At 51.2% G+C, this 12000-nt stretch overlaps 1 protein-coding gene across 2 annotated transcripts in view; it reads right to left on the bottom strand.

Moving 5' to 3' along the window:
• The window catches only part of CFAP77 (cilia and flagella associated protein 77), a 126810-nt gene that overhangs the window by 74585 nt on the left and 40225 nt on the right, over positions 1–12000 (bottom strand). The window contains exons 2-3 of one of the 2 annotated variants that reach the window (XM_032418267.1): positions 6165–6174; positions 1989–2000 (exon numbers count right to left, since the gene is read on the bottom strand). The exons of the other annotated variant lie outside the window; for it this stretch is intronic. Coding sequence (XP_032274158.1) covers positions 1989–2000; positions 6165–6174 — 22 coding nt within the window. The remainder of the gene's footprint in view (positions 1–1988; positions 2001–6164; positions 6175–12000) is intronic. 2 annotated transcript variants of the gene reach the window in all.

The raw sequence follows: 12000 nt of genomic DNA, 5'->3' as shown, positions 1-12000 counted from the left end.
GGCTATGGACTCGGGTTCATCAGAGGAGGAACCGACATGATCAGTGGGACCCTCTGAACCTGGACGGTCAGCGCCAGGTCCTATTGCAGCTGGGAGCCGTGCACCAGGGCCAGGGAAGCTCCCGGCACGTGTGCATGGACTGTCCAGTTTTCACACATCTGGTTTGGCCTGGAACAGCTCTCTCCAGACACAAGACGTCATCCTGACGTGCATACAGTTCAGAAATTTGATGTGTAGGTTTAGAAACCACAACTGCCTGCCTGGTGAAATCCAAGCTCTGTTACTCCCCAGCTGAGCAAGCTTGAGCACATGACTGCATCCCTCTTTGCCTCAATGTCCCCAGTTATAAAATGGGGATGCAAAGTAGGAACTTCCTCTGAGGCTAGTCATGAGAATCGGAGAAGATAACACTTATCAAGAATCAGAACCTACAAAGTGGCGGGTGGTGTGGGTTCAAACCCGGAAGACACTCCCAATCTCATGTGGCTCAGTCCGATCAGTACCTTGCCCCGTGCCTGCACGTGCCAAACCCTCAGGAGTAGGGGAGAAGAAGTGTGGTTACGTTCCCATTCACACCTGCCTGCACGCGAACACGCTTACTGTCGTGCTTGGTCTAAGTGTGCCAGAAGGCTATTCACATCAATCTCCTGTTAAGGAGCCTGGCAAATAACTTCCAAAATAACCAGCCCATCCCCTCACAGGAACCTCCCTGGGTGCCATCACTCGACACCTATTTGCAGACAAATACCCACCATCGGGTTTGTGCCAGGCATTGTGCTCAGCGCTGGGGACACTGAAATGAGAGACACAATTCTCAGCCCCCCTAAACTTGTAATTTCCTGAGGTACAGAAAGAAGGGAACAGGTGGGCATGGGACAGAGTAATGGGAGCCGTCATAGGGGTCTGTTCGGGTGCTGGGCTCTGTGGTCAGATTCAGCAAATAAAAAAAATGCAAGACATCCAGCTAAATTCAAAATTTAAAACAAAACAAATAATTTTTTGATATAAACGTGTCCCAAATACCGCACAGGACATACTTACTATTTATTCATTGTTTATCGCGAATTCAAATGTGACTGGACAGCCTGTATTTTATCTGGTGGCCCTAGCTGGGTCGGAATGACACGAAGTTCACCCTCAGGGGAGGGCCAGAGGCTGTGGTCATCCCCATCAGTAGTCATTCAGAATCTGGTAATGACCCCTGGCACATTACCAAGCAATCAGGCTGCACGTTTGTCCTAGTCCGTCAAGCTGCTGTAACGGAATACAACAGCCCGTGACCTCTCACGGCTCTGGATGCTGCGGAACCCAAGATCAAGGCACCAGCAGTTGGGCCGGGTGAGAACCCTCTGCCGGTTGCATCTGGCCCGCGCTTAGCTGTGTCCTCACATGCCAGCAAGAGGGCCAGGGAGCTCTCCGAGGTCCCTTTTATAAGGACACGAGTCCCGACAGTGGGGGCTCCTCCTTCATGATGAATCACCTCCCACAGGCCGCCCCCTCCTAATACCGTCACCTTGGGGGTTAGGATTTCAACATATGAATTTGGGGGGACAAAAATATTCTGTCCAGGGACTCAGCGGGGAGTCTGCTTCTCCCTCTCCCTCTGCCCTTCCCCACCCCTTGTGCTTTCTCTCTCTCTGTCTCAAATAAATAAATAAAATCTTCAAAAAAAAAAAAATTCTGTTCACTGCAACATATCTTTCAGGTAAAAATCATGCTCCCCTTAAAACAGAATGACCTGGGGCTGACTGGGCCTCCCCACACCAACCTTCCCATTTATGGCACAATGTATGCACAAAGCATCCCAGGGCAGAAGACATGTGGGATTTTGAGAAGCAGCTTTAGACATCTGTGTAGGAATGGAGGGCATGGTCGTTGACTTGGGGTGGTCATGGGGTCTATAGAAAGTGATGGAAAGGAGAGGGTGGACCTCATGTCAGGGGCCTGAGAGCACTGTGGGCAGACGGGGGGGCGCTGCAGAATGACACCCACACTTCCTGCTCTGGGGTTCTGTCACCTGCCACAGAGTTCCGGGGATCTGGGCTTGTGGCCACCTCCTCTGGATCACTTCTGGGAGCCCCTCCAGCTTCTCCATCTTGTTCTGCATCATTTTTTTTTAATTTTTTAAAAATGTTAAATTTTTATTTATTTATTTGACAGAGAGAGACACAGCGAGAGAGGGAACAGAAGCAGGGGGAGTGGGGGAGAAAGAAGCAGGCTTCCCACTGAGCAGGGAGCCCAATGCGGGGCTCGATCCCAGGACCCCGGGATCATGACTCGAGCCGAAGGCAGATGCTTAACGAGTGAGCCACCCAGGTGCCCTTTGTTCGCGTCATTTCCTGCTGGGCTTGGGGTCACAGATGCCAGGGTTGCATGCTTCAAGGGCCGTGGCTTTCCTAACAAATTATAGGCTTCCTGGAACCTCTGACTCTTGCATGCAAGACTCCTCTAACAGGGACTGGGACACAGTGACCAGGGCCCACAGGACTTAGAGGGGCCTGCAAAAATATTTTAATTTCTTTCCCAAGCAGAAGGAAAAAAAATAAACATATCCATCTATAAGATATAATTTTTAATTTTTTTTAGGCTTCATAAAGGCAGAAGTGCCCCGAGCGCGTGGCTGGGGAAATGGCCCCAGTTTCTTTCTCAGGGAGGAATAAGCATCTGGATCTCGGGGCACTGGGGCCCGGGAAGCAGCACACCCTCCAGCAGAAAGAACACAGGGAGGGGGCAGGAAACTGACTCTGCCTCCCCCCGTCCAACGGCGCCTGCACGAGCTGAGCAGTCAGGCCCTGCGATCATCGGGACCCGGGTTCTTTTTTTTTTTTTTTTTTTTTTAAGATTTTATTTATTTATTTGACAGAGAGATAGAGAACACAAGTAGGCAGAGGGAGAGGGAGAAGCAGGCTCCCCGCAGAGCAGGGAGCCCGATGCGGGACTCGATCCCAGGACCCTGGGATCATGACCTGAGCCGAAGGCAGCCGCTTAACCGACTGAGCCACCCAGGCGCCCCAGGACCCGGGTTCTAATCCTGCCTCCTCTGCGTACCAGCCATGGGCCGCCCTTGCTGAGCCTGGGGCTGTGAACTGGGGATGGCGACAGCCCTTAACACCAAGGGCCACTGTGATGACTGGGCAGTCACCGCCGCGTAAAGCACTCAGGACGAGGCTCGGCACCTCGTTAGTGCTCCCCAAAGGGTGGCTGTTATTCCTGTGACTGATGCACACTGAAATGTCTTGGAAAAGAAATGACGGAGCAACTAGTGGGATCCAAATAAGGCCTGTAGCTGGAACCAATGTCAAGTTCTGGCATTGACGTATCCTTGGTTGAGATGTCACCACTGGGGGAAGCTGGGGGAAGGGCACTAAGGACCCCTCTGTACTGTTTTTGCAACTTCCTATGAGTTGATGGTTATTTTGAAATTAAAAGTTAAAAAAAAAAAAGATGGGGACAATGGAAATGCCCTTTGTCAAAACAGAATATCAACGCCAACAAAGGGTGAATGGACTTCATGAATAACTCTCATTTTCTGGGAAACTCTGAGGAGCCCGTGTGTCCCCTCACGTCTCCCCCCTGCCCCCGTTCAGCTGCCGTGGTATTTTCCTTCATTATGCCAGAGCCTCAGAAGTAAACCTCTCTAATTTTCTACACCATAGCTATTTATTTAAATGCTAACTCGCATTATGAAGTGATAATCCACACGCGCAGGAGATAATTTATGAAGCATTTAAATTAAGAGGAGCAGCTAATTGGGAGCATGTGTCTTATAAGCCTCGCTAACACCAGAAAACTACAAATTAGGGGGAAAATGGAAGATATTTTTATCTTGCTTTTATCTTCTTTTGGGAGGCACTTGGAGGAAAAATCTCCCCGTGATGCACACACTGGTCCCCCAGGCCCTCTGGAGGCTGGTGTCTCTGCCCTGGCTCTCATCCGCGGCTTACAGAGACCCCCTTCCACCTGGGCAGGCAGGGGCGCCCCGCACCACCCCCGTTCTGATAAGGGAGAATCCTCGGGGTTTTGTCAGAAAGCTTCTCAGCTCCACTACAAAGATGCAAGTGGCAAAGATGAGTACTTTTTAGGTGTTTTTGCCTGATGAGCGCAAGAGAGGCAATTTAGAATGATGTTGGATCTTCCATCTTGAAGAGGGCTGCCTTGGTTTCTGTACACAAGCTGAGAGTGAAACCAGAACATACGGGTGCCGTGTGCGTGTGTCTGTGTGTGTCTGTATGTGGGTGTGTGTGTGTGTGCCTGTGTGCCCACACGTGTTCACAAGTATGCATGTGTGTTTGTTCACTCACTCTTTCAAAAGATCTAAGTGAGCACCTACTAAGTGAAAGGCACTGGGGAGGGCGCCTGGGTGGCTCAGTCGTTAAGCGTCTGCCTTTGGCTCAGGTCATGATCCCAGGGTCCTGGGATCGAGCCCCGCATCGGGCTCTCTGCGTAGCGGGGGGCCTGCTTCTCCCTCTCCCACTGCCTGTCCCCCCACTTGTTCTCTCTCTCTCCCTCAAATAAATAAATAAAATCTTAAAAAAAAAAAAGGAACTGGGGACAGAGCAGTGAGCAAAAGAGACGTCCTGGTGCCCAGTCACGGGACTCTCGCATTCTTGCCCGAAGGGCAGATGTTACAGGGTGAAGCACTTCATTCCCCCTGTGGGAAGTGTTACAGGCTGCGACTGGGGCAGAGAGTGGGGGCTGTGGCCTGGTCTGGAGGGGTCAGGGTCTCCCCCAAGGCAGTGACCTTTGAGTTGGGACCTGAGGGTGAGCGGGAATAGTTGGGCGAGGCTGAGCTGGTGGGAGGGGCATGAAGCCCAGGGTCACTCGCCCCTGGGAGGCACCACCTGGAGCCTGTGGGGCTGTGGCCCATGGTAGGGGCTCTGATCTGTGGTTCTGAGGCAATAAGGAGCCTTCCAAGGCTTTCAGACAGGAGAGGAAGGGCGACCTCACCATATCTGCTGTGTGACCTTTACCCCAGGACGCTTAATTCACGGGGCTTTAAAAGGATGCTCCCCCCCACACACACCTGTTAGGATGGCTACTATCAAAAAGGAGGAGGAGGAGGAAACAGAAAACAAGAAGTGTTGGCGAGGACATGGAGAAATTGGACCATTGTGCACCGCAGGTGGGATGCAAAATGGCAGCTCCTCAGAAATTCAACATAGAACTACCCTAGGATTCAGCAATTGCACTTCTGGGCATTTACCCAAAAGAATGGAAAACAGGGTCTCACAGAGAGTTTTGCTCACCCATGTTCATGGCAGTGTTATTCACAATAGCTAAACGTGGAAGCAACCCAGGTGTCCATCAATGAAAGAACGCATAAACAAAATGCGGTCGATCCACAGGGTGGAACATCATTCAGCCTTAAAAAGGGAGGAAATCGTGACACCTGCTACAACATGGGATGAACCTGAGGACATGATGCTAAGTGAAATAAGGCAGTCACAAAAAAGACAAAGACTGCACGATTCCACTTACAGGAAGTCCTTAGAAAAATCGAATTCACGGAGAGAGAAAGCGGAGTGGTGGCTGCCAGGGGCCAGGGTAGGGGGGTGGGGAGAAGGGGTTGAATGGATCTAGAGTTTCAGTCTTGCGGGACGAAAGAGTCCCGGAGCTCGATGGCAGTGATGGATGAACAACAGCGTGAACATTCTTAACACAACTGAACTGCACACTTAAAAATGGTCGACATGGTACATTTTAGGTTATGTGAATCTTACAATTTTAAAAGAAAAAAGAAGTTCCCGGCTTCAGGACACCTGGCTGTGACAAATGTCATTGGTTCACTTGGATCAAAGAATTAGAGCTGGGGGAGGAGCCAGGTCTCTCTGACCAGCGTCCACTGGGCAAGTCCCTGGCCATGGAGGACAGGGGTCCGACAGACCCCCAGAAGAGGCTCTGAGAGCCGGGGGCTGATGTTCTTCTTGAAAGGGGAATGGCTCATCGGGGCCTCTCTTGGCCAGGTGTCCCCACGCCAACCCAGTCTTTCTTTCCCAGGGACCTGATACGCAGGAAATTGCTCCTACGGTCAGAAGGGCAATTGAACCCTCGCTCTCTGGCATGCCGCCTTGCAGAATGTTCCAGGCCCCTGCCCACAAGTTCCGGGAACCGTATTCCTGCCGGCACTCGATTTACAGGTGTGCCTGGCTCCACACGGCGGAGACGCCCTGCAGCCTGCAGGTGACTTGAAATTGTGACAATCAAATGTTGTCTAAGGGCATCCTGGGGCGGGTCCTGTTGTGGCCGCAAGACGGACATCCTCAACCCCAGCTGCCCTAGAGAATCGTCTGGGAGTTTTTAAAAAATGCTCATGTCTGGGTCCCACCCTAGATAGTCTGCCATCGCGGATCCTTTGTAGCCCGAGTTACAACCCCTCACTTATGGATTTTGCAAGTTCAAATGGTGTGGATGTCAGATACAGATAGAAGCAGACAGGAATGTTGTGAGGTTTCTGGGGAGAGCCTTCCTCCCGGCTGGTTCATTCCATATGTCATTTTGAACTGCCTTTATCTCTCTCTCTCTCTATCTATCTGTCTGTCTATCTATCTATCTATCTATCTATCTATCTATCTATCTATCTATCATCTATCTATCTATCTTTCTGCCTCTAAGGGGTTTTTATTTTATTTATTTATTTATTTTTAGATTTTATTTATTTGAGAGAGAGAGCGAACAAGCTGGGGGAGGGGCAGAGGGAGAAGCAGACTCCCTGATGAGCAGGGAAACCAATGCGAGGCTCGATCCCAGGACCCCGGGATCATGACCTGAGCTGAAGGCAGATGCTTAACCGACTGAGCCACCCAGGCGCCCCTCTATTGGGTTTTTATGTCACTTCATGTCCTCACCCAGGGTCACCCTGTTTCCTTCTAAAAAAGCTAAGAGCTGCTACGAAGTTCTGGGAACTCGGGCCGGAGAAGCTGTCTGCTCTGCAGGAGGACCCAGGGGCACGGTTTGACATAATCGGGGGGGGGAGGGTAGGGTAGGGGGGGTCGCTTTTTAGGAAACATTATGGGTGGTCTATTTTAAGTAATTCTTGTTTGTTGTACGAGTCAAACAATCAGATGTGTGAAGACCGAGGTCTCCCAAGTGAGCAGCTGTGTCCTATACCGTTCTCACTGAATCATATGCACACATATAAGCAGCTACACGATTATAGGGCTTCCCCCCACCTCTGGGGGATCCGCAGCTTGCCTCTCTCCCTTAGGCATAGATCAAGGGCCTGTCTCTGAGTCTAACCCGTGCCTTTTCGTGGCTGTATAATATTCCACAGCCTGGCTCCGCTCTTCCCCCCACCTGCCACCCCCACGGCCAGTCAGGCTGTTTCCATTTTGTTTGTTTTTGTTTTTGTTCTTTGCTGCTGCAAATAAGGTTTTTACGTATATTCATGCCTAACAGATTTCGGTAGAAGAGACTCCCAAAAGTTGATGAGTTGGGCACAAGAGGATGTGAATTTGCCTTCTAATAGGGTCCCCTGAGACAACTGTCCACAAAGGCAAACCCCCCTGGCGGGTCACGGGAACTGTCTGACCAACATCTGCACGTCGGAGAGTCAGTTACCTTTCCTCCTCTCGAGCTGGGCTGTTCCAGGCTGTAGCCTCCAGCTCACGTGTGGCCATTGAGCACGTGACCTGTGACCGGACCGAACCCACACGTGCTGTGAGTGCAACATGCACACTGGATTCCAAAGACTGAGTACAAGGGAAGGGGCGTGAGATAGCTCATTAATAACTTCCATATTGATTGCATGTTGAAGCCATGCTCTCGTAAATAATTGGGTTAAATAAGATACTATTAAAATTAAGTTCTGTTTCTTTTGACTTATTTAATGTGGCTACTAGAAGGTTTTAAAGCACACGTATCGCTCATGTAGTTTTTCTATGGGCCGGCTCCAGACCCTCACGCTCCACAGCATCCAGAAAACCGGCTTCGTAGACAGGCACATCTGTCTTTTCCTGTTTTTTTTTTTTTTTCCTTTTTTTGAAACCTGGGTAAGAAATTTAAGCTCCCCTGGCCTTGCTTTCCTCATCCATAAGATGGGGGCTGTTGAGGGGGTTCGTGGGAAAGCGTCTGCTGAGTCCGAGCCCGGGGTCTGGTTTGGAGCACACACTCAGTCAATGGTAGCTATCAGTATGCTAGCTATTGATTGGAAAATGAGCATGTTTCCTTCAAATGTGAAGTTATAAAATGCTTATAGTGGTTTTAGACACCATTTCCTGAGAAACACCTCAAAGTCCTTATTGTTAGTAAACAAGAAACTAGTTTTCATGTAGAGACGTTCATTGTAAGCAGGCGGTTACTTGGAAATTAGGTAAGCCCACCTCTCTCCCTGCTTCCCATTCACCTCCTTTGCCTGCTTGCCTCCGCCAAGATCAAGGGCTCACAATTAGGGACTCCCAGCTCAGGCTTCCTAGGAACAGCCCCTGCATCCAAAGCTGAGTGCGTGGCCCTTCTGGGCCAAGCCCCCTGAGTTTTTCCCCCTTCCTGTTGGCAGTTCCATTCAAAGATGATGGGGACTCCAGGCGGCGCAGATCTGTCCTCAGGCCTGACTTTGGTTTCCCTTCAGGCCTGCGTGGTGCCTTGGGGTGGCTTCCGTTTACGCCTGTGGGATGCACCTGCTTCTGGAAGCCCCTGGGCTGGGTGTGCTGAATGCAAGAAGGCATCGCTTCAGTCCCTCATCCCCAGGTATGGGGACACCTCCCTCCCCCTTTGTGTCACTAGGCTGTGCCCCCATTTCTCCTGTGTCACTAGGGGTCTTCTTGTGGGGACAGGCTTGCCCCTCTAGCGTGAGAAACCTCCAGTGTGTGGTGGACACCTGGGAAAGCCTACCTTCTTCAGGTTATTCAAGCAGGTGGCCTGGGGGACACTGAACTTCCCACCGCAGCCAGCAATCAGGGCAGCTTCCTGCCCGAGATGGGGGGGTGGGGGGGAGGTAGGCCCTGTGAAGACTGGCCTGGGTCTTTCTCCCAGCACCAGCGACAATGCCAGGCACCTGGTGGGCGCTCGGGCATTCATACGTGTGTTCATTATTGATGAGCAACTATTCTGTGTCTTCTGGGCAAGCAGAAGGCTGGATAGTAGGCTGGGGGCGGGGTGGGTGCAATGGGAGAAAAAGAATCACGGGAGCAGCATATCATGGAGAAAGCCAGTTGGCAGCGTGGGGGCGGGGGGGGTGCTCTCTCGGATGCTGGGCCCAGGAGCACAAGCTGGACAACCTCCAGGAAAGGCAATTTTTAGTCCCTGTGACATTATAAAATGTGAGGAGTAACCTCTGGTTCGGCAACTCCCCGACTAAGATGTAACCTATAGAAATACTTGTGTGTGTGCACAAACGCGTTCTTGCAGCGTGATGCCATAGTGTCGAGAACCCAGTAAGACCGTGGCGGGGCTGCAGATTTTATGGTCCGTGGAATGAAGTGCATCTCTGAGAAAGCAGGAAGTGACGGACCTACTGCTACAAAAAGATGTCCCGATCCTGACACGAAGTTAAATAAGTGAAGAAAAACCCATTTGTGGGAAAACAAAGCAAACAGAAAGGATAGGAACGCTTGCATGCTCTTAAATTTTTTCCTGGAGTAACACACCAGAAGCGCCCCACAGAGATGCCCCCCCAAGGAAAGGGGCCTGCGCTTCCTCTCTCCGCCCCAGGGGAGCCCACTCCTTTTCTGCTAGGCAGGGCTGTGGTTTGTAAACAAGGCCAGCGCGCTGGGAAAGGGGAGACGGGGCTGGCTGGCCGCATTACAGTTACTAATCGCTGCCTCTCTGGGCCTCTTTCTTCTCTCGCACAAAACGAAAGAGCAGAGATGTTCAAGAAATAGATATTAGACGCCTACTGCATGCAAGGGACCACAGAGTCTCTCCGGGTTTCCCCGATTTCTCCTCCTTAACATTGGCATGGAACACTGGAAAGGACCCTTGGGGCTTTTAAAAAATGCTTACTGCTTTCTCAAGGACGCAGGCCCTGGAGCGGAGATGGGGGGAAATCTCAGGGGCTCTGCCTCTCGGGCGAGGCCGGGCCACAAAGGCCCGCTCTGGGCCCACGCAGGAAGCCTGCCTCTTTAACAAAGCATTGCCTGCACACACCAGTAATTGCCTTGTTATGGCCACGGGTGTCATCGTTCATCGGCCAGTCCCGGGAAGGGCCCGGGGGAGCAGTTCTACCTTTGCTAAACCAATATCCCCCCTGACAACCCCCTGCTGCCTCCCCGTTGTGGTCCCGGCAGAATCAATCCTCTGTTGCTCTTTGCTGAATGATCATGAACACATGATTAAAGCTCTAGATTTATAGCTTCCCTGGGCTTGAGAAATCAAGCTGCTCCCGCGGCTCAGGCCTGGCCCTGTGGCTGCTGGGGACAAGGAGCAGGGGACTGGAAGTGGTCCTGAGCCGGAGGGAAGGCTGCTGGGGCGGATGCGATGAACACGTTCTCTGGAGTGGGCTGTGGGGTCTCTAACTCACCACGCCACGAGGGAGAGAGACGGCCGGGTGTGCCCCTGAACCCTGAACCCCACATCTCCTGCGGCATGTGGGTTTTGTCTAATCCAGGAGCAGCTGGCCCTGTGCCAAGCTCCCGCTCACGTGGGCCGTCTGTAAGCATCCTCCCCGCATCCATCACTCTGTTCATCCTGAGAGATGCCTATGGTCGGGAGTGGAGATTTCTACAGAGATCAGAGGATACGTGCTGGGTTATCATAGCTGCTGTTTTTAAAACCAGCCTTTATTCAGCGCTTACCACATGCCAGGCACAGGGCTGAGGTCTTTATGTCAAAGAACATTCGTATATATTTTTAATTAATGTTTAAATTGAGGTGAAAATCACATCATATACAACTGGCCATTTTTAAGTGCACAATTCGGTGACATTTCATATATTTGCAGTGGTGTATAGCCCACTACCTCTATCTCGGGCCAAAATTTTTCATCACCTCTAAAGAAAAATCGTTACCGTTAAGCAATCATTCCCCATTCTCCCGTCTCCCCAGCCCCTGGCAACCACAAACCCACCCTCTGTCTCTATAGATTTACCTATTCTGGACATCTCCTGTAAATGGAATCACACAATGTGTGGCCTTCTGTGCTGGCTTCTTTCACTCAGCATCATGTTTCTGAGGTTTATCCACATCATAGCGTCTGTCAGTACCTGATTTTTTTAAAGATTTTATTTTTAAGTCATCTCTACACCCTATGTGGGACTCGAACTCCCAACCCCAAGATCAAGAGTCACGTGCTCTACCAATGGAGCCAGCCAGGTGCCCCATACCTCATTTTTTCTGGCTGTATAATAGTCCCCTGTCTGGATAGACCATTTTGTTCACCCATTTGCTCACTGATGGACATCTGTACATTTTTGCAGTGGGTGCTATTATCACCTCCGTTCTCCGGAGAGGGAAACGGGGGCTGTGGGAGCTCACGTCACTTACCCAAGGCCCCATAGCTCATAAAGTGGAGGAATGCAGATGTGGCCAGGCAGTCTGACCACTGAGCTGCTCAGGAGTAAGAGAAGGGCTGAGGCAAGAGCAACGGCAGGAGACTAGATGTGGTGACTTCTCCATAGCGTCCTATCTGGCACATCCAGAGAAGCTCTTCAGTTGACTTTAAGGGGTTGGTCATGAAGCCTTACAGCGTATGATACTCTGCCCTGAATGATACTGTGAGGCCAGGATAATCAGGAGCAATTTCTTGAAGGTCTTCAACAAGCATGCCTGTGCATGCACACATGCACACACATACCCCCCCTACACACACACCACCCACCCACCCATCCATCCATCCATCCATCCACCCACACATCCATCCAGCCATCCAGCCATCCACCCATCCATCCGTCATCCATCCACCCATCCATCCACCCACACATCCATTCATTCATCCATCCATCCAGCTATCCATCCACACATCCATCCATCCAGCCAGCCAGCCAGCCATCCATCCACACATCCATCCATCCATCCATCCATCCATCCATCCATCCATCCACCCACCCACCCATCCATCCATCCACCCAT

This window comes from Phoca vitulina, unplaced genomic scaffold (genome assembly GCF_004348235.1).
Source record: "Phoca vitulina isolate PV1807 unplaced genomic scaffold, GSC_HSeal_1.0 scaffold21, whole genome shotgun sequence".
NCBI lineage: Eukaryota > Metazoa > Chordata > Mammalia > Carnivora > Phocidae > Phoca > Phoca vitulina.
This window is presented reverse-complemented; position numbering and strand designations above follow the sequence as displayed.